Source organism: Carica papaya, chromosome 1, assembly GCF_054855325.1.
Source record: "Carica papaya isolate Zhongbai chromosome 1, ASM5485532v1, whole genome shotgun sequence".
NCBI classification, from domain to species: domain Eukaryota; kingdom Viridiplantae; phylum Streptophyta; class Magnoliopsida; order Brassicales; family Caricaceae; genus Carica; species Carica papaya.
In genome coordinates, this window is record NC_142309.1 from 430,110 (window position 1) to 458,109 (window position 28,000).

Here is a 28,000-nt window from a genome sequence, read left to right on the forward strand (position 1 = left end):
TGTACGTATATACCTTAATAGTCAAATATCTTCTAGTACAGCACTAATTGCTGCATATTATCATTTTCTTCAACTGTATTAGCGTTACTCAAAGAAAAATATGGACTATCTATTTTCTCTTGTAAAGTATATAGCACATACGTATAGTGTTTTAAGATAAAGTAGGGAATTGGATTGAAGGTCAAGTAAATCTGTTAAAGAGAGTTTTACGTTGTCTTAATCATATGCTCTTGGTTCATAGGATTATTCTATGAAGAAGTTTCTAAATTTATGTGAGATTCATTTTTTGAAGTGAATTATTCATCGAGTAATTCGTAGATAAATGGAATAGTAGCAGAGCATTTAGCCTTTTCAATTAACAAAAGTCTTGGCAGTAAATTTTTTCAATCGATGTGGATGATTGCCAGATCAGGAAGCCTAGTAGGCAAGTGAAAGGTTGACTAGAGAATCACCAGCACTAAGTTACTAACACCAGGCATATATCTATGCACTTATCTGCACTATGGTGTTTGCTCTACGATCATGGCGTCTCGTTCGATGGAGAGAAGAATTCATAATTCACGAAGAGGGGAAAAAAAAAAAAAGTCCCGCCTAAAGGGGAAAATGCCCTGCTTTAGGCAGGCAACGAAGGGGGACAAAATTCTAGTACGCGGTTTCGGTTGGGGGGAAAATCTCCTATTTATCTAATTTAAGGTGTTTGAAATCCAAATGGGTAGTGGTGATGCTCCCTGTTGTGATGTAAGAGGGTTGCAAAACAGTGAGAAAAAAATATATATAGAAATCATTTTGGTGGGTGAAAAAGAAAAAAAAAGTGTTGATATGGTGGGTTTTAAATGGAATTAATGAGGTTTTGAGGGGGTGAAGAAGGTAAATTGCATGAATTCCACAACAGAGGAGAGCACATATAAAGTGGGGAGAGCACTTGGCAGGTGCTTAAAAGAGGAATTGAGAGAGTTTAGTGACTATATATGAAGGGAAGAAAGAGAATACTATTGGTTTATCCATTTGTTTGGGCAAAAAATTTACTTGGACTTTTTGTGATTATGTACAGCAAAAGTCAACCACTGACATACACAAAAGTGATACTGATTATAATGAATAACAGTTTGCAGATTGGATGCAACATGGGTGCAATTGCAATTGGCCTGGATTCACACATGGTATATGAACAGTGCTAAATCTCTCATTTGAACGAAACACGTTTTGGTGCCACTTTCATATTATCATCAACAGTTGGGGAGCTTTATTGGAGATAATTCCAACATCACGATGAATGTTTCCCTCATACTATAATGGAATTTTGGGAAAATTACTCTCACCCTTCTGCTCGTATACTTGAGAAATTGACCAGTAATGTATAATTCCAAACAGAATGTCATGTCATTTATCACCATTGCTTCTATTGCCTCTTTCAGTTTGCTCCCACCTATTAAACCCCCCACCAAAGACAGAATTCGGTTGGGCACGGAATGGCGATAAACGAAAGATAACATTTAGATAATAGTTGGAACGAATGAAAATTTTTACCAAACGAATTTTAAATTGTGTTTGGAAGAAATCTAGAAATTTAAGTAACATTCGTTTGTTAAATGATGGGAAAATAAAAATGACATATCCTTATAAATAAAATGACATATCGAGTAAAAATCATAACTCATTGTATGCATTAGCAACACCTAAATAGTCTAAGGAACTTAAATCATTGAACTAGGTCACAATCTTTTCTACTTTCCTGGGTACATACAGCATGACAGACAACATTTATTAGCATCTACGCATGCCAACAGGAATTAACAACCTTTTCAAAAAAAAAGTCAAGTGATAGCTTAAAGAATATCTAACATTAGTGTTGGCTGGCTAACTTAAATGAATAATAGTAATAACCAGTTAAGAAACAATACATAATAATATGGTACAAGAATTCCCAAATCAGAGTCAGTATTGGTAGGCACCTTGCTGTGCACTGATGTTATAGTAAGCACTTTGCTGGGTACTGATGTTGGCAGAGGGCCCTTGCTGAGTGGCCATCACATAAGGGCTCTGCAGCGAACTATTATTATGATAAGTACTTTGCTGTGGGTTCACATTCTGGTACAGACTTTTTGGAGCATGGAAGGGGCTTTGCCGAAGGTTCATATTTCGATAGGAGCTCTGTGGAGCATTCAGCTTTTGATGCGATCCCAGTTGACCACTCATGTTTTGTCCAGCAGAAGCCATGAATGCCTGCAGAATATTTGTGAAGCAGTTAAATTCTCAAGTAGTCCTCCATGTCAATAATGCATTCAGATCCCCAGATGGAGGACCTTGGAGCTTCATCCTTATTCCAGCAATCTAAATTCATTAGTAAAGAGATTTGACAAACTAATCAACATAAACAATAAATACGGATCCAAACTTCTTGACGTTCTTTTTTTACTTTTCTGCCCTCGATCTACTGTCATCAAATGGCTAAAAGTTAGTTCTTTAGCCAGTGAGACAGTAAAAAGGGTGATTGGAGCAATTATAATATTAATAAAGTGAGACGAAATTTTAACCAATTTCACATTGCCCTGAGTGTTTCAGAAAGTGTTAGTTCCGTCAAAGATAGAGGTGTTTACTTCAATCCATATATCAAAGATTCAATACCAACAAGATGCTACCAATCTGTCATCTTCACCGCACTCTATCTCCGAATACCTATATCATGTGCTATATTGGAGAAGAGTCTCATTCCCACTTATTTCTCCCTTGTGTTATAGCTTCAAAAATTTAGACAAAAATGTTTCGCTCGTCTCAATTGGGTCACTCCTATAGTTGGGAGCTTCTTATATGCATACACAAAAAGAGATGGGGTAAGAAAGGGAGCGAAAACCACTGCAATGAGGAGCCATTTTCTCTCATTTATGGCCACTGCAGCTTACAAGGAACTGAAAAATCTTCATAAAAAGAGATGTGGTAAGAAAGGGAGCAAAACCGTCGCAATAAGGAGCCATTTTCTCTCACTTATGGACACTATGGCTTACAAGGAACTGAAGAACCTTCAATTGGAGACATACATCCTTCCATGAGCTATGGGAGAGAATGACTTCTGACAACCTTATGGGCCAAGGCAAATGGACACTTTTCTGAAATAGCCATTTCAGATATTCATTGAAATCGGGAGACTAGCATCTTTGTTCATCAACTGCCCACATGATTGTACACTTACATTTTGTTTGGATTTTATAGGTTGACAAAATAAGGAGGATGTCTTATTCTCCTCTTTGTACTTATCTTCCTTCATCTTCATAAAACTTTTTCTATTAAATAAATTAAGTGAGATGAAATATAGGGATAGACTCTAACTCCCAAATTATCTTCTCTCCAAAAACTTAACTCCCAAACAAAAGAAAGGTAAAATGATATTCTAACCTTCCCTCCATTACCCTCTATTTACCAGCATCCAAACATACCCTTAAAGGAGGTATTTACGTCTCCAGTCTTCCCGAAATCTCAAAAATTTCATAATTCTCTAAAATCTTGAAACCTTCACCCTCTTCTTACCTTGAAAACATTGAAGAAAAAACCAAAAAAGAAGAACAAATATTAGAGACTGATAAACCTCGATAGCAGGGTCATGCTTGGCTTGAGCTTGCCAATATTTTATCAATGGATGAGATAGCTTGGAAACAACAATTAAGTTTTTTATCAAGATCAAGGAAGGAGATCAGAATACTATGTTTTCTTTTTTTTTTTTCACAGACTGACAAATCTAACCAACTAAATAGTTTCATCCATATAGTTATGGTGGGTAGCAAAAAATTGTGACTCACAAAGAGCCAAGGCGGACTGCCAAAGCTTTTTCCCTCAAACTTGTACGGTGAGAATAAGGCTGGAGATTGTAACTGGATGTTTTGGAATGCTTCCCTACATATGCTAGTGACAGGGAGTTGCTTGATCATTCTTTCTTAAGGAGATCTTTGATGCACTTTGCTCTCACAAAAGCACAAAGGCCCACTCCTACATCGGCTTCTCATTGGCTTTCCTCCTTAATAACTAGAGTAGTTAAGGGTGATATATCAAGGATTCTAGCAAATCTGGAGCTTGTTAGTAACATTTACGCTTCCTTCTTGGTGCTTGTTCCTAAAATTAAAAGGACATAAACTTCAAGAAGTTTAGGCCTACTAGTTTTTTAAGTTTTTCAGTCTTAAACTTATTAGAGCTTAGGCTTTAGAGTATAGTTTAATAAATCAAAACAGGTTTTGCCGTAAAGCAGATTCTTCCCTTCAATTAAAGTTAAAAGCATACCTCACTGATGCTGGGATTTTTGGTACCTCCAGCTCCCATATTGCTTGGAATTTTGGCTTCCAAACCACTGTTCATATTCAAGTATCTGAGGCAGCAAAAGAAAAAATATATTAGTAACATCAAATAAATATCCAAGTTAACAAATTTAGGTGGGGGAAGAACCAGGGCTTGAGTACCCAGTAGCCGCAGGAGGAACATGATAACTCTGAGGTTCAAATTCGTGTCCCCCACCCTTCAAAAAAGCAGAAAACTTTTTCAGCAATCATCATAAGACATTATTATTGTGACATTCAAATCAGTTCTAAACATCCATCTCAAATAAAACAAAAAACAAGATTAACCTGTAAAAAACTACAAACAAGATGCATTAACTGCATACTCTATGTCATGAATGCAAATATTAGAAACTAAATAATACACTTTCAGACATATGTGAGCCCAAAAACACCTAGTCAACAATGGGAACCTAAGTAAGAGCAGTGTGAGGCAATGGTTATGACAGTTCTAGTGCATCATGATGTGAGTGCAAGTCATAATGGTATGCTAGAAGGAACTACCAAGTTTATTGATCATGTCACTGAAAGCCCACGCCTACAAATTTTTTTTTAAAAAAAAAAGTGAGTAGTATTGATCAGACAACGCCAAGGAGCGTCACCCACTTACAACCCACGCCTATAAATCTAACAAATATAATTTCATGGTCCCTAGCTTATTTTCAAAAATAAATAGATATACTTCTATTTTCTAAAATATTGATCAAGCATCACAAAATACATTGATTGCTATAGACTCCATATAATTTCAGAACAACTTAAAAATATTATTTCATCATCTGAAAAGTCATAACACATCATAAAAGCTCAAGTTCCAGCACAAGTAATATTGGAAATAACCGGAAATACAAAATATGTTGAACCAAGCTGTTTATATAAATGTAACTAAAATAGGAAAACAGAACATATTGTGTGACAAGCATGCTAGAGGATATTTGGTGTTAATGAATAAAATGTTCTTAAGACAGTATAATGCTTTAAGTTAACTTAACGCAGGTAGATTTTTTTTAATAAAAAAAGGAGAAAAATAAAATGAAGGCAAGGTAAGACATCCTCCTGGTGTTTCGACCTATAGCTAGCAAAAGAAACTATAAAACGTAATGCTCACAACTTTCATCTAGACCTAGTGACTATTGAAACTCCAGTACAAATGAATAAAACTTGTCTTAGTGGAGACCGACACATTTTAAGAAAGCAATACCAACCTTCTTGATAGCACAAGAAAGTCAATTATTGCTCCTTTATTTAGTTATTTATTATTTAGTAGTTTTTTTACTTATAGAATAAAATAAAAATAAAAGTTTTTATGCTCTCAACATAAAATAAGAAAAAAAAATTATCAATTTTTTTAATTTATTTAGTATCATACTTTCATTATGTTCTAATATTTTAGATTTTTTATTTATTTAGTAATCGTCTGTTGTTGTAGACAAATTACAGTCTTTAGAGTTTAGAAAGTAATTTGTAAACAAAGAGTAGGTATAAAATAAAATAGTAGGGAAGGTATAATAAAAAAATATATATAACTTATGGGCCAAAAATTAATAATCTCCCAATTCTGATGTAAATACAATCTAGTTAGCTAGGAGAAATTTTCCATGTGACCCATAAGGATGCTAAAAGAGTTGCTCTCTTCCGAAGCTCACCAAACAAAGTACTTCATTCATTAAAGATTTTCCAATTGTTTGTGAGCCATAAGGTCCATAAACCAGCAAAGATGGCCCTGCCACAAAGGTTTCACTTCCTGTCTCACCCCATCACTCTTAACATATACACACAGAAAAAACTCAACCATCAAAGGTGTGACCCGCTTAATGACAAAGAGATTAAATATTTTTTTAATATATTCCGAGCAATCTTGCAATGGATTAAATATGTGGGATAATGTTTCTCCTCCTTCAAAGAACATAATATAGATATCTGGAGACAGTGTGCAGTGTGGGCATCAGATTTCTAGTATCTTACTAGTGTGAAGCCTTTGATGCATGGCTGTCAACATAAATATCTTTCCTTCTGATGGAACCAGTGCTTTTCAAAACGCTTTGGCTATATGAAATGGCTGATCTGGGGTGATAATGATCAAGAAAACACTCAAGCCAGCACTGGTGGAAGGGAGGACGAAGGGCAGCACTAATGAGCCCCTCGAGAATGCTAGAAAATACTCCCGAAGCAAGAATTCCCAAATGGAACCCACCCCGGTGCAAGTCTCAAATGGTAAATCAAAGTTCAATAGTTTAGGGTCCCAACCTAGGAGGAGACGGCACCCGAGGAAACGGGGAACAAGGAGCTCCATGGCCCTCACAGCCAAGGAACAACTCGACCTACGAGTCCCGGCCCAAGAGAAGTCCAGGATGTAATCTAGGCATGGATACCCGTGAGATACGCATGTGCAGCCTTTCATGCGAACAAAGAGTGGGTTCCACACATGCCAACATTCCACCCGCAAGGCCGATGTCCCAGGACGTACAGACAGCCACGCACGTATGCCCCACGGCACAGCACGCCGAGCGTGCAGACAGACATAGGCACGCCCTGCATGCACACAAGCATGCACACAAGCACGTGCGCGCGCGCACGCTGCATGCGTGTCCGAATCGTAGGCCAGGTATCCAACCCATGCCCAACAACGGCCCTGCGCAGGCGAACACCCAGTGCGCACACGTCCCCAGGATAGCAAGCCAGGCGCACGCCCAGCGCCCAGCACGCACACAGGCCCAGTCCGCGCTGGCAGCCCATCCACGTGACCCGTGAGACCCTATGCGACATGCGTGTCCATTCAGGCCGACCCGTGCATTGAGTCGCGCATCCACACAGGAGCGACTCGCGCAACCATCCAGCACGACCCACTCTTTCTTTCTCCATAGGATGTAAATAGACATTGAGAAGAATAAAATTTGAAACTTCTGCTTTCTTCAAGAATTAGCTCTACTAATTTCTTTTAATGTCTTCAAATTCTTCAAACTAGAAAATTTTTTGAAATTTTGTTGAGCCGAGAAACTGGAATCGACTTATCGGGTAAGTTCGTTGCGTCTTTCTTTTCCTCGTTTTTATTTCCCTTTTCTTTGTTTATGCATGTCATTTAGGTGGGTGTATTCTCAATTAGAGGGGTGGGGGGAGGGTAATTAGGCGGTTAAGTCTCTATATTGCATGCATTGTGAAGGTTACAAGAGTTGATTCGATCCTTCTCATACCCTCACGCGTCATCTGGGGTGGTTAATAAAGTATCAAAAGAAGTGAGAATCCAAGGATCAATTTTTGGTGCCAGAACAAGAAAAAATGTGAATCAATTCTAACTGGGCCAAAAGGTTTTGCACTTCAAGGACCTCTCTTTCAGATAGATTGTGGTGAAATAAAAATCCAAACTATGTTCTTCTCACTATTTACCATAAATTTAGAGAGCGAAGTGTTATGTCTAGAAGAAAGATTAAAGAAGTGGGAAAATTGTGTGGCTAAAGGTTGTTCTCACCCAAGGTGTCTTTCCAAAATCTCATTTTAGGTCCATCACTCACTTGGAGTCAAGTATGGGATACAAACAGTGGAAGTGTTTGGGAGATGGCTTTCCAAGGACTATGGTGAGATATGGACTTTCCTATCGGGGCATCCCATCGATCCCTACTATTTCCATGGATATTTTTAATCACTCTATGCCATAAAGAGTATGGTTCTCAAAGTAAGTCCCAAAATCATTTAGCCAATAAAGATAGGTTCTTAGATCTAAGATTTCTAATTCCTAAACCTCTCTAGCTCTTGGATTTGCAACATACATCCCAACTAACTAAATAGTCTCGGTTTTCCTCCTCCACTCCTGCCCATAGGAATCTCCTCATGCATCCCTCCAATCTATCTACAATCTCCATAAATATCCTAAACAAGGAGGAGAAATTGAGTGGTATATAGTAGATAGATATACCTACATTAAACCAGGTAGATTATTATTTAAAAATAAGTCATTTCCCATTTAAATAAAGCACTAATTGCAGTCTTTTTTATAATTAACTATTTAATAAATTGCATGCATTTATCACAAACACTTTATACACACACTGTAACCATTATGTATGTATATAGTGTTAATTTTTATGAGGACTTCAAAAGGATAACTAAGTAAAATGGTTAGAAAAAAAAAAAAACCTAACAAGTTAGAAACAGAATGCCTTTTTGTTTTTCTTTTGCTGCTTAAAGTCACTTCTAAGAACCTAAAATGCATCTTACTTTTTATGTTACCAAATGGGTAAATCAGAAGAAAGTTATTAATAGCTTCCTATAAACAGCAAATAAGCAATTGCAATCACCAACTTAATAATACCACATCCTTTGGGCCAAAAGGTCATCTCTTAGACTCCCTACAAAGGAGACAGATACAAAGCAGTAAGCTGTAGTTTGCATTTACTTCAATGAGAAAAATAGAGCATGCATCATCATTTAATAGGATTCATACTATTAAAAAAAAGGAAAAAAAAAAAAGGAACCCACTAGTTAATTCATCACAAATACAGGAGGTTATACTGGTAATTCAACAGTTAAATTTGCCTATGGAGAGGACGCAATGAACAAGGGCGGGAAACTGGAAAAATATAAGTACCCAGAGATGTTCATATCCACCAGAGTTGCCACCTTGCATTGGACCAGATGGTGGTGGTTCCTTGGCTGGTAAACTTCCTATGGAGCCAAATCCATGAACAGACCGGACAGGATTAGATTCTGATCCAGTATTTGCATCTCGCAGGGTTCTCATTCTAAGTCTTGATGCAATTTCAGCCAGAGCTTCTTTAGCAACAACAAAATTTCCAGATATCTGAATGACCAAAAAGTATTAGCTCAGTTCATCTTAAAGATGAGAAAATAACAATATCAGCTCATTAGGAATCTAATGAAATCAAACCTAATTACAATAGTGTATACCCTATTATGAATGCATCATACAACCAAGTCACCTGTACAAGCTCCTCATCTACAGAGGCAAACTTCAGCTTGTCATCCTTAGAGCAGACACGAATATCAGCCTGAGTTCTTCTTCTCATTTCATTGATGACATTACCTCCTTGCCCAAGGAGGCAGCCAACTTTACTAGATGGAACAAGAAGCCTGGTAATAATTGCATCTTTATCCAACAATTCACTTGCTTTGATCTGAAGCTGAAGAATTGCCTCAATGGTTTGGGATCTTGAGTTCCAGAGAGCCTGAATATGGGGAAAAAGAAAAAAAATGCAAAAACAACTTATAATTGCTATTTCTTTTACAACTCCACTCAACTAACCCTCAATTTCAATTGTTAAAAAGAGTTTCTTATAGTCCTGTGCAATATGGATCACAACATACAAGACGGAATGTGGTTAATAAAATGCGTACCTCTAAAGCAGAAACACGAATTACACGTTCATTAGAGTCAGTCGATGCATCCTCAACATGAATGCTAGCTCCAGTCTCCTGCTGTAACTGTTTCACATTACAGCCTCCCTTGCCAATCACACCACCAATTTTTGCAGCTGAGCACAAGATTTTCATAGAAAACTCAGCTGAAGTTTCCCCACCATGTCCAGATGGAAAAGCATCAAAGCCACCTGGCCCAACTCCAGAAGGGTGATCTCTGTATGCCCCCATCAATGGTACCAGTGGCATACCATGAGAAGAAGAATTCCGATGAGACCATACTGGATTCGCAGGAGGAAGCTTGTTTGTCACAGGAGGGTGAAAACTTTGGGCCCCATAAGGCTTAGAAAAATTTAAAGGAGGTTTATCTTTGCGAGGATTCTGATGCAATCGAGTGGAAACTTCATAAAGTGCTCTCTTAACCACATCTGGTTTTCCAGATATCTGCAGTAGAATTTCCAAAATTAAAAGTTCGTTGGATGGTTCCCAAAATAAGGGATTTCCAGATATCTGCACTATCTCAATTATGCTCATTTCAGATCTTGAAATAACAGAAGGGAAAACATCCACATCTAGAAACACACTCCATAATATAACAAGATGCACATAACACTGGATGTTAATTCCAAAACCAATAGTAATCTCCAAAGGCAACATCTGAATTCAAATGTGAAGCAATCAAATCCAAAGAATATATGTACATGTGCAGACAAGTATATGTGCTTATTCAAAACTTCTGGAAGTAACAAGCAAGCACCAGAAACTTTCAAATTGTCCAGTAAACCCAGCAATGACTCGATAGAATAAAATAACAGTCCATTGTCCCTCCTTCAAAAATCATGCTAATCAAACTTCATGTCCCTTAGCCTTTATTTTAAGTGCAATCTCCTGTCTATCATAAATAACAATCCTGCTCAGTCTGGATGACAACTTCCAATGTGTCTTCTGACATCCTTTCTTGCTATTGGACTGATCAAATCACTAGTGCAACTAGTTAGCCTCAAGAACAAAAGATCACGACACTGCCATAGAGCCCATTGAAGAAGCTAAATTGAACATAATGCTAAAAATCCAAGACAACACAGATCTGTAACTGGAGAAAACCTTCTAAAGACCACCTTACCTAAACCCTACAAAAAGAGTTTACAATAACCATTTTAGCAGCTTCTCTGTCAAATAATTAGTGCTAAACGTATTGCATTGCCACCAAACAGATTTTACACCAAAATCATATATTATGTTAGGTACTGCAGATGCTAAACATAGAACAAACTTTTCGAAGACCATCTGCCATGAGGAACAAGTGAGGAAAAGGAGAAAGGCCATTTAATAGATAATGCTGCTATTATATTTATTGCCAGTCAGTAAAAGACTTTTTTAAAATAAAAAATAAAAAGTAACGTGTATATTAACAAGTACCAAAAAGGGGGTACCACCTCGTAAGCAATTTACAAATTGCTAGTCAGCAAAAGACATGACAGGACATTCAATCAGAAGAAAACTGATATAACAATGGATCTATGTTTGATATCCAACGGGAAGAAAACTGAAACTGAAATTGATCAATCTTTTTGTAGGATACCATGAAACAACAAAAAGACAGTGAAATAAAGGAATTGGGAAGAGAGAAAGAGAAAGAGTATGAAAATATCACTGCAACGACTATCATAGTGCTTTTCCTAAATTAATTCTATCCAAGGAACACTATCCAGTTAGCCACTCCCTGGTAGTTCATACAAAAATGTATTAAGCAAATGACACTCGACCCACCTCTCAAGAATGCTTGATCTCATCCCTTGCAACAGCCACCACTTTGTCAAAGTATGTTTGTAATTCCCAGGTGCATTTACAATTCATAAAGTCAAATTTAGGCGTGGAAAGCTCTTCCATCTGAAGCACATAATGCTTACTCATGCAGATCCATCCCAAATCTGAATTGTTCATAAAAAGCAGGAGTGAAGGAAGATCTATCTGACATGTGGTTTCATTCCATAATGCAGATCATGACGTAGAACTCACATTAGAAATCCACCAATAAGTAGACAGAACAAGAAACCAGTAAAAAGGTTCCCTTTAATACAAAAAATAGAATGTCTCTTCTTTTTCTTCACTTTCAGATCAGGAATTGGTATAACTAGAGAAAATCGAAGCCTCTTCCAATCAAAGATCTCATTTTGGTGAAACATAAATTTCATCTACATATATTATTTTTGACCAGAAAAACTTCTATCATATTATGATATACAACCAAAAATCATTTTTCAAATCCTTAAAACTTGCTATATAAATATTTGAATTATCATTTTCTTAGGCATAGGGCTCCATCCTTTACTAGTTGTGAGACCAAAGAAATAGCTTGGTAAGATCCAAAAAAGCTTTCATACTACCACATCCAGCCTAAGATATAATATATAGACCCAAAATTTGTAACTCCAGACAACCAACTTCAATCAATTCTTCACAACATTCGAGGATTCAGAGATAAAAAGAAAGGACCAGAAATGCAAACAGAAATGAGAAAAAGTAGAAAAATGTTTCTCAAAACCAGGATTCCTTTTTCCACTGGAGTGATTGCAGAACCCACATTTGAATAACTAACCAAAGAATCTCGCCTTTTCCTGTATTCTACACAATCTTAGAATCAATTCACTTATAGAGCAGGCTCAGTGCTCCGAACAGTTTAAACTACATTGCTAACACTTTGGTGTGTTCGATGTCATATGAAAATGGTGTTGGTTCAGGATCTTTGAAATTTGATGTGCATGTTCAACACTAATATATAACTAGAAGTAGTGATATCATATACTGTGAAGATAATTATGAAGGCTACATGTAGAAATAGCATATTAAATGGGCCTAAAAGTTCTTGGATGTCAATTCTTGAAATTTTTTTATAAGTAACACTCAACCAATTAAGCAGTATCGGTTAGTATCTGTTAGAGGAAAATTTAATTTTTCCCATAAAGACATTTTTTTATTCTTGTCATAAGTATCTCTATAAATACCATATACTATTTTACTCAGCATTGGAACAAGAGTACTACCATAGCATTATTTTCGTCCATTCTTCTACGCAGTATAGAGATATAGGTCCTAGCGTACTAAGAGCCTGAAGAAATGTGCTTAGGCAGCAAAGTATTTTAAGTCACTTCAAACAAATAAAAATCTTATTTAAAATAAGCAGTTGAACATTCGGACCAGATGCTGATTGCAAAAAAATATATATAATTGTTGACAAGAGAATTTACTAAAAACAAATTTTAATCGAAAATATTTTATGACTTGCATTATTCAACATATTTTGTGATAATTTAAAGGGATATCAGGAACATATCTAATTAAATTAGTTAAATAAAAAATAAGGCCCTCAAAAGTTAGAAATAAGCAAATCCCAAGCATCCTCTAAAACTCTCTAGAGCTTAGCTTCTTTTAGCTACTTCCATTCACCAGTCTCCATAGCCATCTAATTGAAAAAGGTAAAAGAGTTCAAATATCATCCCCTAATTTTCTTCTAATTACTGTCCTAATGAATGCTTCAAAACTTTAGCAGCATGATTGAAAACAGAAAACAAAAAAATGAAACGAACAGAACATAATAAAAATCTAAAATCACAAAATAAAAGCAAAAACAATCAGCTCATGGAAGTCTGATATATGTCGGGAAGAAGTTCACACAACCAACATCTCTGCACTTAACATCGCTGACTGTTTGAGCCACCAAATCTAGTAGCTAATTCCAGAAACACAGCACAACACGTATCGGGATGTCGAATCAGCGTGGCTAGATCTCTACCTTTCTGGTCAGAACATTGAGCACTGACTACTTTTTTTTTTAGATAAAAAATGTGATGTATATATTAGCAAGATGCCAAAAAAAAGGGTACCACTCATATACAAAAGATTTCTAATCCTAATAATTATAGATATATTTTTAATTAAAAAAAGTAAAAAAAGATTATTGATATATATAGATAGGTGGAGTTAAATTTGGTTTTTTAATTCTAAATCTAAAACTGACTCGCCCTAAAACCAGCAAATTCCATCTCGACCCAAATCTGAATAGAATAGAGTGGACTGATTCGGATTCGAGCACTGATCACTTATTACAAGTTTCACTGCCAGATAAGTCCAATGCTGAAAGATCAACCCTCTCCAATGACCATGAGCCAAAGTTGGAAACGTGCACACGTTGGAGTTACAAACCTTATTTGGACCTACATTTCTTTTCTAATTCACCATTTTCCTGCTGTAAGCCAGATCTCATAAAAAGACAAAGTAGTGGTCCAGAAAACAAGGAAAAATATATATTCTGCCCTTATTAGATTCCAATTGAAGCAGAAAATGCAGGGTAGGGCAGGCAATTCCATTGTACAAACACCATTCATCATAAAAAAAAGAGAAAATTAATGGAAGAATGTTAAAAGCACATAAAAAGAAAATGAAAGTATATGTAATGAATCACCTGTACTAATTCGTCAGTGCTTACAGCACACGCTGGCAGATGTTCTGCAGGAAGGACACGAATGTTTGCACCTGTTTCACCTCGCAATTTTTGAATAACATCTCCATGCTTACCAAGGAGACACCCAACCATATTGTTTGGAACAAGTAGTCGTACCATGACTACAGTTTTTTCATTATCATCATCAGATGCCATTCCACCAAAGTGATCTTCCATGACAATCCTGTCATGAACTTTTAAAAGAGCATCCTGAGCGGCACAATGTGGCTCCACTAACTCCTCTTCATTCTCAGGATTTGAATCCTTATTGCTGCTCTGCTTCCTAGAGATTTTTGTTGGAGAGCTATAAATAAGAATCACTCTCTCGTCTGAACCAGAAACAGAATCAGCAACTGTAATCTTCGCCTGAGTCTCTTCCCTCAAGGCTTTGACGATGTTCCCACCTTTTCCAATAACGCCGCCAATTTTTCTAGAAGGACAAAGTATGCGATAGACAGTATCAATAGGTTGAGAATTCCCAAAGGAGTGCTCACTAATTAAGGGATTGTTCCAGCTTCCATTCTTGTTAACCCCTTTTCTCTTGAACTGGTTGCTTGGATGTTTCTTGAAAAAGTTCCGCTTGTTCCTGTCCATAACTCCACAAGCTACACTGGCAATATTCAATAGGTTAGTAGTAAGCCTACCTGAAAGAAACAAGGTTCATGAATATCAACATTCAAAATGATTCACGCACAACTTGCATGAGAGCTTTGATTTGCTAAATGTAATAGACGATTCATGAAATTCGTAATTTAAATACTAAAAATGCAACTACTTAGATCAAGTTTAGATTTCTTAAACAGACTAGAAATAATAATTCTTTTACATACAGAATTATTGTACTATGTGGGAGTATACTTTTATAACTTTAGAAACTTCAAGATTTTATTAGTTTTTTATGTATTTATTTTCTTATTCCTATTATTTATTAGTATTTTTTCAGTTTAATCCTACTGGGGAATGGCTACTTCGCAAGCATTATAAGTACCTTTTGTATCCACTTTCGGGAGAAGGTCAATTACTCAAAAAAATTTCTTAAGATTTTTAGTTGTATGAGCAATCAAACCTTCAAATGTGATATTTAAGAAACACTACATATCTATTCCAAAAATGTTAAATCCGCAAGTTAACCATAATTTGTCTACATTAGTTGGTATTATAGCCGAAAAAATCCTATGCCAAAAAAAAATTCTTAAAAACCCTACATCTAAAACATACTAGCCATCATCTGGAAAAAATAAATAAATAAAAATAAATTGCCAAATCCTAAACAGTCTCTAGTAACCATCTTAGATCACCCACAAGCCACAACCAATTGAAGGTGACTCTCACAGCCACCATAACCGGCCTCATAGAACTACGTCGATCAAGACACAGAGCCCCGCCATGAAAGAAGATTGAAGGACCTGCAACATATTGAAAAAGGAATGTACTGCCACTACTTCACTCGATCACATTCCAGCAACAAGACCTCACATTGAATCCCAATCTACAACCATCATTCCCGGATGAGTTGATAGACGAAAACCCTACATCCTTCAGTGATTGAGATTAAGATGTGGACCCCATGCAAACTTGACTTGCAAACGGACATCACAAGATCTGCTTCATTTTAACTTTTTAAATTGGCTTTGACCAAACAAGTTCACCCATACCAATTCAAACTTCATACAAACATGTTCAGTACTAGTTCTCACAATTTTCCCACTAATTTCCCATGCTCTTTCTTTTCCCAACTAGGTATATCAAGCTCAAACTCTAATATCCTCTCAAGGAAAAATTTTGAAGATATGGAATATTGAGAAAGAGAATGAGTAGAGTACAATGGTCCAAAATTAGACTGGAATGAACTGGAATCGAAATAGCCCCATGGCTTGGACTGATTAGACCAATTTTTTTTCTTAATTAAACTAATTGATAAAAAAATTATATATATCGTATTGTATATACAAATGCATACATATTATACTTTAACAACATATATAATTTTTTTGAAATAACAAGTACATTATAATTCATGAATTCTCAAACAATAAGGAGGTGTCAACTTATATACAAAAATATTTACATGTCAATTAGAAAATCGATAAGGTCCCCAACATCCTCCATAGAATAAAGAGGATAACCCATAAGCAAAAAACACAAAGTCTAGAACCATCTATCTCTAATCTTATCAAAATCATCTTCCACCTCCTAAAAAGCTTTTAACGTTTCTCTCTTTCTATACCACCCAAATCTCATCCCTTACTAAACCAATCACCATCCAACTAATCTCCAGTAACCTGTAAGCCATGGTCCATAACTTATACGCGAGCGAGCATCAAAGCAAGAAGTGATTACGAGACTCCACCTCTCTCATCAGTTTGTCAATAATAAAGATACACCCACGTCCCACCTTCCATGAAAGAAAGCAACTCCGATTGGAGCATTAACCTTGCAGATTTGCCAAAAAAGAAAACTAATCTTTGTGGTGTCATTCTTAACCAAATAATTACATAAGAACCTGACCATAAAGGACTCTATAGTATTGAGACTCTAGATCAGTTGGTCATCACTCCCATTCATTGAGGCTAAGAAAAATGTATTCTTCCTCGCCCCCCCCCCCCCCCAACTCCAAATCTTTGAAAGACTCATAGATCGTGATATAGCAAAAATATGGGGAGACTGATCTTTGAGTGTTCCCCTTCTAAGCCAAGTGTCCAGCCAAACGTTGATTCTGGCCCTACTATCTATCACCCTCCACCATAGAGTACCATTTTTTTCATGAACCTCTATAGCCATTTACCCTATAAGGCCATATTCTAACACCATAGAGTACCATTTCTCTCTCACTCTCTCTCTCTCCCTCGACTGCAACAGATTCCCGTCTTCCTCTACTACATCTACTACAAACCTCTAACACCTCAAATCCCAACTAGTGGGGAGGAGAGTTCCTCTCCCAGCTGGGTCGGCCAGTGGGGCCGACTCCAACCCACTTAGAAATCACAATGATTCCCTCCAAAAAAAATTTTCTGATAGATCAAAAAATATTTCACATCACATACGACGGAAAGAACCTTGAGGGTCTCCGCATCAGCGAACACGGCAGGGGCTTCAAAAGGTCCATAGCTCTAAATAAGCAAGAAGTTAAATGGCTAGTAGATGTGTTGAGCGATTTTTATTGGTTAAAAGGAGGAGCTACATGGGGGAGAAATTTCAAGGCTCTTCACACAGAATCTGGCTTGCCCTAAGCTGTAACTGGTATGGTCGTTTTTTGGTTATGGCTGAGAAAAATGGTATTTTGGAAGGCACTGAAGCGGGTGGATGGTGGTGCTTCATGAAATCTGTCTTCGAAATGGATGAGGTCCCTTTAACGAACCCATTCGAAAACAAGGCGGTCATTATTCCTACCCCTTCGACCAATCCAGCCCCCGGTGGATTTCAAGTTTGCTCCTTGCTTCTGAAATGTCCACACTGCAAGCACCATTTCTCTCTCACTCTCTCACTCTCGCTCTCTCCCTCGACTGCAACAGATTCCCGTCTTCCTCTACTACATCTACTACAAACCTCTAACACCTCAAATCCCAACTAGTGGGGAGGAGAGTTCCTCTCCCAGCTGGGTCGGCCAGTGGGGCCGACTCCAACCCACTTAGAAATCACAATGATTCCCTCCAAAAAAAATTTTCTGATAGATCAAAAAATATTTCACATCACATACGACGGAAAGAACCTTGAGGGTCTCCGCATCAGCGAACACGGCAGGGGCTTCAAAAGGTCCATAGCTCTAAATAAGCAAGAAGTTAAATGGCTAGTAGATGTGTTGAGCGATTTTTATTGGTTAAAAGGAGGAGCTACATGGGGGAGAAATTTCAAGGCTCTTCACACAGAATCTGGCTTGCCCTAAGCTGTAACTGGTATGGTCGTTTTTTGGTTATGGCTGAGAAAAATGGTATTTTGGAAGGCACTGAAGCGGGTGGATGGTGGTGCTTCATGAAATCTGTCTTCGAAATGGATGAGGTCCCTTTAACGAACCCATTCGAAAACAAGGCGGTCATTATTCCTACCCCTTCGACCAATCCAGCCCCCGGTGGATTTCAAGTTTGCACCTTGCTTCTGAAATGTCCACACTGCAAGCACCACTTTAGGATCTTGGCTGAAAGCAATTGAAAAAAATCCTTTGTTGTAGCTCTTAGTACGAATCTGGCTTCCACCAACCGGTCAAAGTCGGGAGTTGCTGACCCGCCAAATATCCAGATAAAGAAGACAACTCCTGACCCGACTCCCGCTCGAAATAATTTTGAAATTCAAAAGCTGAAGTGTAGTGTTGCCTCTAAAAGACCCGAGCTCAAATTGAAGCCCGAATATAGTTGGTTAGAAAAAGGAAAGTGGTTTAACCAGCCTGGCCCAAATGGTGCAAGAAAAAAAGTTTTAAGCCAAAAAATAGGAGCCCAAGGGTGATATGGAAGTGGAGACCCAAAAAGATAAACTCGACCCGAGCGCCTGATCCAATTATTAAAATCTCCTCCCCCACACGGGTGAGCTAACTTAGGGCATTTTCCATTGTGCCTGCAGAAGCTGAATGTGTTTCGGGATCATAAAAGACTTTAATAGAATAGAATAGCGAAGATATGGCAGCGGGTTTGCTTCAACATGTTAGTCGAGATTTATCCCCAGGTATGTGACTTGATCCGGTTTTAAACAACGAATTTTTACTAGGGTCTCAACGGTCGAGAACAAATTTGGGGTTACAACTGGCGGTGGTGCAAATCGATGAACCGGAAGACCCACAAATGGAAGCAGCAAGCATCCTAACCGAAGTCCCAATTATACCAGAATGGTCTCCAATTTTTGCAGAATCCTACTCTCATTGGGTTATGCAAAATATTCTTGGCATCAGAAAATCACTGGGGGTTACATTTGACGGTTGCGAAGATCAAGCTTTGTCAATCTTCTCCGAGCTTGATAATAGAATGAGTGGAAGGATTTCCAACTCTGATGAGAACACTTCAAATCGTAAAAAGCCAACCGAGGGAGGGGCCAGAGAACTGAAAAGATTGCAACGCACAGTGAACTATGGCAATAAAAGCGAAAAGAAAAAGGGTGTTGGGGGAGTCTCTATAAATCGTCAATGATAGGAGAAATTGTTTCATGGAACGTCAGGGGAATTAACAATACGGGGAAGAGGAAGATTATCAGAGGTTGCCTTGGAATCCCATCATTGTTTGTTTACAGGAAACTAAAATGGAGATTATTAGTGATCTCACCGTCAAAAGCTTATGGAAGGCCGACGAGGCGAAATGGAAGTTATTACCATCTAAAGGCTCTACTGGTGGCATTCTCCTTATGTGGAAGAGTGATTGGGTGACTTGTATGGTGTTAAAATAGGTGAGATCACAATTTCTAGCCTTTTTTCTAACAATAACAACAACGCTACGTGATTTTGTTCTGGTGTTTATTGCAAAGGCAATGATACGGAAAGAACATTGCTCTGGCAAGAATTGAACAAGTGCTTTAACTGCTAGGGTAGGAATGGAATCATTGCTTGGGATTTTAATACTGTGCTCAGAAGATCTGGAAAGATCTGGGACTCAGTTTAATACAACACTGGCTAATGAGTTTCTTTTTAACATGGAAAACCTCGATTTAGCGGATTTCCCATTAAAAAGAGGAAATTGGACCTAGAGTGATCAAAGAGATCCACCTACTTTCTCCAGGATTGACAGATTTCTGGTTTCTGCAGATTTGTTCCTTATCTCCCAGGTTTAATTCAAATGATTTTACCCAGACCCACCTCAGACCACTTCCCAATTTTTCTGGTTACTGACGGCATTCACAGAGGCCCTATCCCCTTCAGGATCAATAATAAATGGATCCAAGATAGCAAATTCAAAGAGCTGGTGACAAAACAATGGAATCTTTATCCTGGCAGGGGGACAGCTAGCTTCATTCTGGCCAAGAAATTAAAGGTGCTCAAATCTGCCATAGAGGAATTAGCCCAGGTTGCAGAAATTAACGAGGATAACAATATTATGGATTATCTGCATGAAATTGGAGACCTGGACAGAATCGAGGGACTAGCTGGTTTGACGGTGGAGGAAAGAGACGAGAGAGATTTGCTCAAAATCAAATTGGCTAATTGTATGCATAGGAAAGAAATATCTTGGAAGCAAAAATCAAGAGAAAAGTGGCTTAAAAAAGGTGACCGGAATACCAAATACTTCCATTGTTTAGCTAATCATAGAAGAAGAATCAAATATATTGAGGAAATTGATAAAGGCAATGATAACATGAGAGATCATGCCATGTCTTACTTCAAAAGGCTATATATGGAAGAGGTAGAATGCAGGCCTAAATTAAATGGTCTGCAGTTTGATCGCTTAGACACTTTGGACAAGCTACAGCTGGAAGCTGAGTTCTCAAAAGCTGAAATTCATAGCTGCCTCAAGGAATGTAACGGGGACAAAGCTCCCGGACCAGATGGCTTCAATTTTAAATTTCTGCAACTTTACTGGGAGGTTTACAAAACTAATATTCTTGACTTTTTCAATGACTTTCACAAAAATGGCTCCATGGCTAGATCTTTGAACTCCACTTTCATTGTCATGATCCCCAAAAATCAGGAGTTAAAAACATCAAAGATTTTTTCCCAATAAGCCTAGTAGGATGTATTTACAAGCTTCTCTCAAAAGTCCTTTCTAAGAGGTTATCAAATTGCCTTCACAAGATCATTGGTGCAAGTCAGTTGGCTTTTATATCCAGGAGACAAATTACCGATGTTATTCTAACTGTTAATGAGGTGGCGGATGATATCTACAGAAATAATAAAAAGGGGGTCCTTTGCAAATTAGATATGAAAAAAAACATTTGATCATGTTTCGTGGAATTTTATCGATTATTTGTTGGACAGAATGGGGTTTGGTGAAAAATGGGGGAGGTGGATTCGCACTTGTATTTCTACGTCTAATTTTGTTGTTATGATTAATGGTGGCCCCTCCAATTTCTTTCAGCCTTCAAGGGGCTTGAGACAAGGTGACCCACTATCCCCATTATTATTCATAATTGTTGTGGAATAATTAAACAAACTTATAGAAAAAGCCAAAACTCTATAGCTTCTTAGGGGTATTGAAGTGGGTAATTTCGGCTCAAAAATTGAAATCACACATCTCTTCTTTGCCGACGACACCCTCGTGTTTTGTCAACCGGACGTCAATTTCCTTCTCACTTTAAGGTGTATTCTTCTGTGCTTCCAAGCTGTCTCTGAACTTAAAATTAACTTGCATAAATCCGAACTTGTGGAGATTGGTAATGAAGGCAACAAACAGTCTCTGGCTCAGGTTTTAAACTGCAGAACCGCCAATTTACCCATCAAATATTTGGGAATGCCTCTCGGTGCTCGCTACAAAGATCGACGAAATTGGGATCCAATTATTGAATCTGTTGAGAATAAGCTTGCTGGATGGAAAAGAAACTCTCTCAAAGGGAGGTAGATTAACACTCATAAAAAGCACTCTATCAAATCTTCCGATTTATTTTCTCTCTGCTTTGTGCATCCCTAAAACTATTGCAAAAAAATTGGAAGCAATACAAATCACTTCCTTTGGGGTGATGAGGTCGACAAAAGGAAAATCCACTTTGTCAAATGGGAGGAGATCAAAATTCTATCGCTTCTGGAGGATTGGATATCAAATCTGTCATCACATTTAACCAAGCTTTACTTAGCAAATGGACTTGGCGTTTTTGGAACAAGAAAATAGCCTTCGGAGAAATCTGATCGTCCATAAATGGTATGGGGAAGACTTGCATAATTCCAACTTTCTGGATCACAGCATACGTGGCTTCAGTCTATGGAAGAGTATAAAACAGGTGGAAAATTCTGTATCTAATTTTTCCAGGTGGTCTATAGGTAATGGTATGAAGATCAGATTTAGAATCTGAACAAAAACGGTACATTTTCGGTTAAATCTCTCTACTCCCAGTTGGCTGGGCATAGAGGTCAAAAGTTTCCAGCCAATATTGTTTGGAAATCTAAGGTTCCACCTAAATTTCTTTTTTTTTACTCGGGAAGCTGCTAGAGAAAGCATTTTAACTTTGGATAATCTTCAAAAGAGAGGTATCACTATGGTTAATAGATGTTTTCTATGTAAAACTGATGTGGAAACATGCTCTCACCTGCTCCTTTGCTGCCCTTTCTCTCAATCCCTCTGGTCAATGGTTCTAAACATCATGAATTTATCCTGGGTTACTGACGGGTCTGTTAAAGTTGAACTTTTTGCTTGGGAAGGCCAGTGCAAGAGAAAAACTAATCATAAAATCATTCCTTTGATTATCATTTAGATTATTTGGAAAGAAATGAACAATAGAGCTTTTGAGGGTAAAGAATCTGATTTTGTCGTTATCAAGGATAAATAGTTGCACCTTTTTAGTTCTATTGTTCTTGGGCACAACTTTGATAGTATTGTTGATTTTGCTTCTATTGTAGATACTTTTACCGATCTGTAAATCTTTTTTATACGGTTGACATCCCCTTGGTGCCTATATTTAATATATTTTCTCACTTTTATCTCAAAAAAAAAGAAGGCCATATTCATCTCCAAAAGAATCTCGCAAGCCTCCCTGAGACATTGGCTTTTTTATCTCATCTCATAATATCAAGTGATATTTTTCCTATCCATAAAGTCGTCCCAAAGGAATCTACATTAAAGTGATTCCAGTCTCTTAACAACACTCAGTAGGATAGTCAAAAGGCCATACAATAAATGGTAAGATTAGTCAATGTACTTTCAATGAGTGTGAGTATCCCCGTTTGGACAGGAGGTTTCTCTCCTATCCTACCAACCTCCTCTCACATCTTGCCACCACAGGATCTCACATCCTCACATCTTGCCGCCACAGGATCTGACATCCTCACATCTATATAATTGCCTCCCCAAGAGTAACCCAAATACTTAATTGACAGCTCCACACTTTTACATCTCATGAATCCTACCAACCCAACAGCATCTCTCTCCTCACCTAGTCTCACTAACTCAGACTTAGTTAAGTTAATATTGAGGCCAAAAACTACTTAGAAATCCAATAAAATGCATTTGAGATTGAGCATTATTCACTCATCTAGTTCACAAACCAATAAAGTGTCATTAGTAAAAAATAAGTGGATTACCTCCTCTATATGCTGACCCTTGTCTATTTTTAAACCTCTAAATAAATCGAACTCTCTGGCTCTTAGTAAAAATTTATTCAATGCTTCCATGACAACAATAAAAAGTAGGGAAGATAATAGATCACCTTGTATGAGACCTCTAGAGGACTTGAAACTTGTAATTCAAGTGGAATATTCTCATTCCTTAGTCTATTCTAGAAATAAAAGTAAGAAACTTGTAATTCAAGCAGACTGTTATAAGAACCTTGCTTTAATCTCTACATTTAAGATGCTTAATGCAACCACATTAGCGACCATATAAAATAGCTTGAATTGACAATATAAGTATTTTGGTAACTTAAAAAAATATTTTTTCTTTTCATCATGGAGCTTATAACTATTCAATCTTATATAATGTAGACACTATATTGTTCGCACATATTCTTCTAGGTTGACCTTAGTTGTATACTCGGCATCTTCAACCATAAACAAGTTATAGTCAAGGAAGCAAACAGAAAAATCAGGCTTGTTAGGGTTAAGAACAAAAACTGCTATGTCTTCTGAAGAGCAAATGTTTCGAGATTCCTGAATGTCATTTAGTTAAAGAAAGACTAATAGAAGTCTAGTGCAAGAGAGAACCTAAATCAACAATTAGATCTAGTGATGTTCAACTCAAGAATAAACTTTTTTTTAGATAAAAGTAGTAGCTGTATTAGAAAATGGCACCAAGGGGATACCGCCCATGTACAAAAATATTACATATCTAAGAAAATATCGATAACAACTCTAATGTCATTGAAAGATAATAAGTTACGACCCAAAAAGATGGAGCCAAAACAATGTAATCATTTATCTTTAATATTTATAATAGTATCTTCATTATCATCAAAAACCCTATTGTTTCTTTCTTTCCAAATAGTTCAAAAAATTTGTAAGGGGGAAAAGGTGATTAACATGATTGCTTGAGTTTAAACATTTCCAAGCCAGGAGTTCATCACGAACGGATCCAGCCACTACCCAAGTAATACCAATCAAATTAAAGATCATGGATCAAAAATTTGAAGCAAAGAGACATCAAAGAAGAATGTGATTACAGCTCTCGGTGTCATATTTGCATAAAAAACACCTGTTAACCATAATTCTTCCTCTTTTCATCAAGTTGTCCAAGGTCAGAATCTTCTCTTACTGGCTTTCCAAGCAAAAAAAGCAATTCTAGGAGCTCAAGAATAAACATGAAACACAAATTTATCAATAGGTTGATTTCATCCTGCCTACAAAGTTTCACACTGCTAACCAGTTGTATATTCCCATCATTTCACTATTGAATAGCATGATTGAGCGAAGAGTTTGATACAGTCTATTATGATATTTCCTATTGTCCTAGTATCAGTCCATCTTCCTATTTGGGAAATGTTACGTGGCAAACATTATAAATACCTCAGTATCTCACTTCTGAGAGAAGGCCAATTATTCAACAGACCAAGTATTTGAAGATTCTCTCTCTGGTTGTGTAATAAATAGAACTCTTAAGTGTAATAGTTAACAATTCTTAGGTTTGATATCTATGTTTTATTCCTTAATTCCTAAATAGAAAAATCACCCTAATTTATCTTTCATCATCTAAAGTCTACAATGTACTTTTAGCCAAAATTTTATGATTATTCCATCAATACCCCATATGATACCATCCTTTGAGAGTACATCTTGTCATATTTACATAACTACTTAGGAAATCGAAACAAAAATAAGAATATACACCTTCCGGAAGCAAAAAAGGGAAGGTTAGAATAAGTATGTTATGTTTGGTTGTCGAAAACCTTTTCTAGTTTTCTATTCCAAAAAAATAAAAATGACAATAATTTTTAGTTTCAGAAAATAAAATAAAATGGAATCATTTTTGGAAAATGAGTTTAGTAGGTAAAAAGGGAAAAGTGTGTTTGAAAATAAATATCATCTAAACATCAAAAAAAAATTCTTGTTATGTTCAAGTCTTCTAATATTTTTAGTTTCATTGTCAGAAAAGCTAATACATTTTTTACCAAGCAAAAGTGTTTTCCATTCATTCCAAAAAGGTGAAAGCATAAAAAAGTAAAGACCACTAGTTAGTATATAAGAACATTTTCGGTTACCACTTTCTAAATTTATATATTTTTTATTCATAAAATGATGCAAATTCATTCACAAGAAAAAGCAAGACTAAAAATTAGGGGAAAGTAAAACCAAACAGAACTCGACGGATCAACATCAATTTCTAAGACTCCTCCTAAGAGGTAAGTAAATTGTTTGCCATAAGTGTGGACAGAGTGGACATATGAGCTTCAAATGCCCAAAGAAGAATAACTTGCATATCGGAATGAAACCGAAAAAAAAAATGAGATACAAGGAAAAGATGATGATTATGCATCCTATGAGGATGATGACTTAGCTCATGCATATCCACAAAAGCTAAAGTGGCTAAGCAAGAAGAATCACCATGTGTTCGAATTGCTCAAGATCATTCCTCCAAAGGTAACTCTTGGAAGTTCCATTCAAGGAGAAACTTGAAACACCAATCAATCAACATGTTGATTTCATCCTCCTCCCAAGATTTCACACTCCTAAACAATTGTATTCATATTATTTTTGGTATTAAAGAGAATATTGCACGTAAAATTTTCTAGCTTTTCGTGGGAAATCTCGATGAACAATTTTTTACTTTATTTGCTACTTCAAAACTTGTGGTCGAGTTTTCTCCAACTAAGCAAAAATGATGCATAACGGATTAGTTCAAAATTGCCTAAACAGACTAAAAATCCTAATTCCATTAAATATAAATGTAATATACTATTTAAGAGCGTAGCGTTATACTTTTAGAAACTTTAAGATTCCATTCTTAATTATTTTTATTTTTCTTATTTCGCATCTGTAGTACTATTTCCTAATTCTACAAGTATTAGTGTGCATTACTTTAATCCTATTTAGTAAAGTTACTTGGAGAACATTATAATTTTACTTTTCGGAATAGACTTTAATTATTCATGAGGGTTCTTTAATTTTCTATTTGTGTGATGTAACTAAATCCTTAATTTGATACTTAAGACTTGCAGCTAAGAAACCTTTAATACGACTTTTACTTTTTAATCCCCAAATACCTAAGTACACAAATTAACCTTACTTTGTCCTACATTGGTAACTGTTTTCAAACAGAGCCTAAAACTTGGAACACCCAGATCAATCAGCATCATTACAGCCTCTGTACAGTATAAACCAGTAGGACAAAAATCACATTTAGGAAAATAAAGCACAAAGAAAAAAAGAGTATTTCAATAAACTACCTGATTAGGTATATGTTACAGATTCTTCCTCGTGAATCACTTCGGGATCCTGCTACCTTTGCTCTCAAAATCCTTTTTCAATCCGAGCCAAGGCAGCTAGGGGTTCCTAATCTTTAAACCGGGTGAAAACCTATGAAGTTTCTGTCACAACAAGCAATTCCAATCATATTAGAACTTCTAACAACATAGAACAATCTACTCTTGGCACTCTAAACCTGATGCAAAGCTGAATTTCAACTGACACTAGCGAATTGAATTCAATGGATCACATTCCCGTCCCTAACCCAGTGATATATCAAACATAATCAAAGACCAGAAGAAAAAACTCAAAGATTCAAATAACAAAATCTAAAAGCAGTTAATTTTCAAAATGAACCGGAGTATCAGGAAAGAATTTACGAGAAAGTTATGGATCCATCAAGAAATCATTCAGATTTTCCCAGGAAAATCAAGTGAAAGGAAAAAAAAAATGTAAACGAACAAATAAAGAATACAAGAAAGAAAATTAGCGTTTCCACTAAAAGAATTAAGCAAACAAGAAACCAAGAAAGAAACGGACGTAGAAATTTCAAGAAAGAGAAGCGGAAGAGTGAGAACCTGAGAGAGAGAATCCAGTATGCGTTTGATCAGCGCAGTGAAGGAAGGAGTTGATAGAGAGTAAGAAGAGTACGGAGATTGAAGAGAGAGAGAAGGAGAGAATGTAGGTCGAAGAGGACACTGACCGCCGCTTGCAGGGGTGCGCGGTGGCGCTTTCCATCCACCAGTGAGGGCGTAGAGACAAAAGAGGCGGAGATCGGAAAGAGCGACCGTGGGTCGTCGTCTTGCCTGGTTAATTCCCGAACTAATTGATTATGGGCTTTAGACCGTGAGATTTCACAGGCCTTATCAGATCACCGCCATGGATTCTTTACAGTGTTACGAATACATAGCCCATTCACTATTAGGGTTGGAAGATTCTAGAGCTCAACTCAATGCGCCCAAATATTTTTTAATTTATATTTTGTTTCATATTTTTTATAAAAATATTAAATAAATTTGAAGAAAATGAATTGAGGATTTCAATGAATAGTAAATATTGTAACACACAACAAATCTAAATTTTATTTGAGAGTGTATATTATTTTAAATTTTGTTGATAATTTAAAATTTATACATATTTTAAAAGATTAAAATATAATATCATCCTATATTATATATATGTATATATTATCTAACGTTTAATTAAATAATTTGATTGATATCTTATTAATTACATTTACTCGTCGTATTAAATATTTAATTATTTAAAATATATAATTATCTTGTGCAACATCTATTTATTATCAATTAAATGAGCACGTGGTATTAAATATTTAACTATTTAAAATGTATAATTATC

General features: G+C 36.6%; 1 protein-coding gene across 10 annotated transcripts; it reads right to left on the reverse strand.

Annotated features, from left to right (window-relative positions):
- Positions 1–1,641: 1,641 nt before the first annotated feature.
- LOC110811146 (KH domain-containing protein At4g18375-like) lies at positions 1,642–27,518 on the reverse strand. 10 transcript variants are annotated; one of them, XM_088210581.1, is made up of 10 exons: positions 27,345–27,504; positions 26,623–26,763; positions 25,781–25,905; positions 14,152–14,800; positions 9,669–10,199; positions 9,254–9,499; positions 8,902–9,114; positions 4,443–4,498; positions 4,267–4,351; positions 1,642–2,223 (listed from the first exon to the last, which is right to left on the reverse strand). In XM_088210581.1, the coding sequence occupies exons 3-10, from the start codon at positions 25,834–25,836 to the stop codon at positions 1,936–1,938; spliced, it is 2,124 nt and encodes a 707-aa protein (XP_088066707.1). In that variant the 5' UTR covers positions 25,837–25,905; positions 26,623–26,763; positions 27,345–27,504; the 3' UTR covers positions 1,642–1,935. The 10 variants fall into 10 exon arrangements, with proteins under 10 accessions (XP_088066707.1, XP_088066706.1, XP_088066709.1 ...); XM_088210580.1 differs by having other exon boundaries at positions 27,220–27,360; XM_088210583.1 differs by lacking the exon at positions 25,781–25,905 and having other exon boundaries at positions 14,152–14,795; positions 27,220–27,360.
- Between the last annotated feature and the right edge of the window lie 482 nt (positions 27,519–28,000).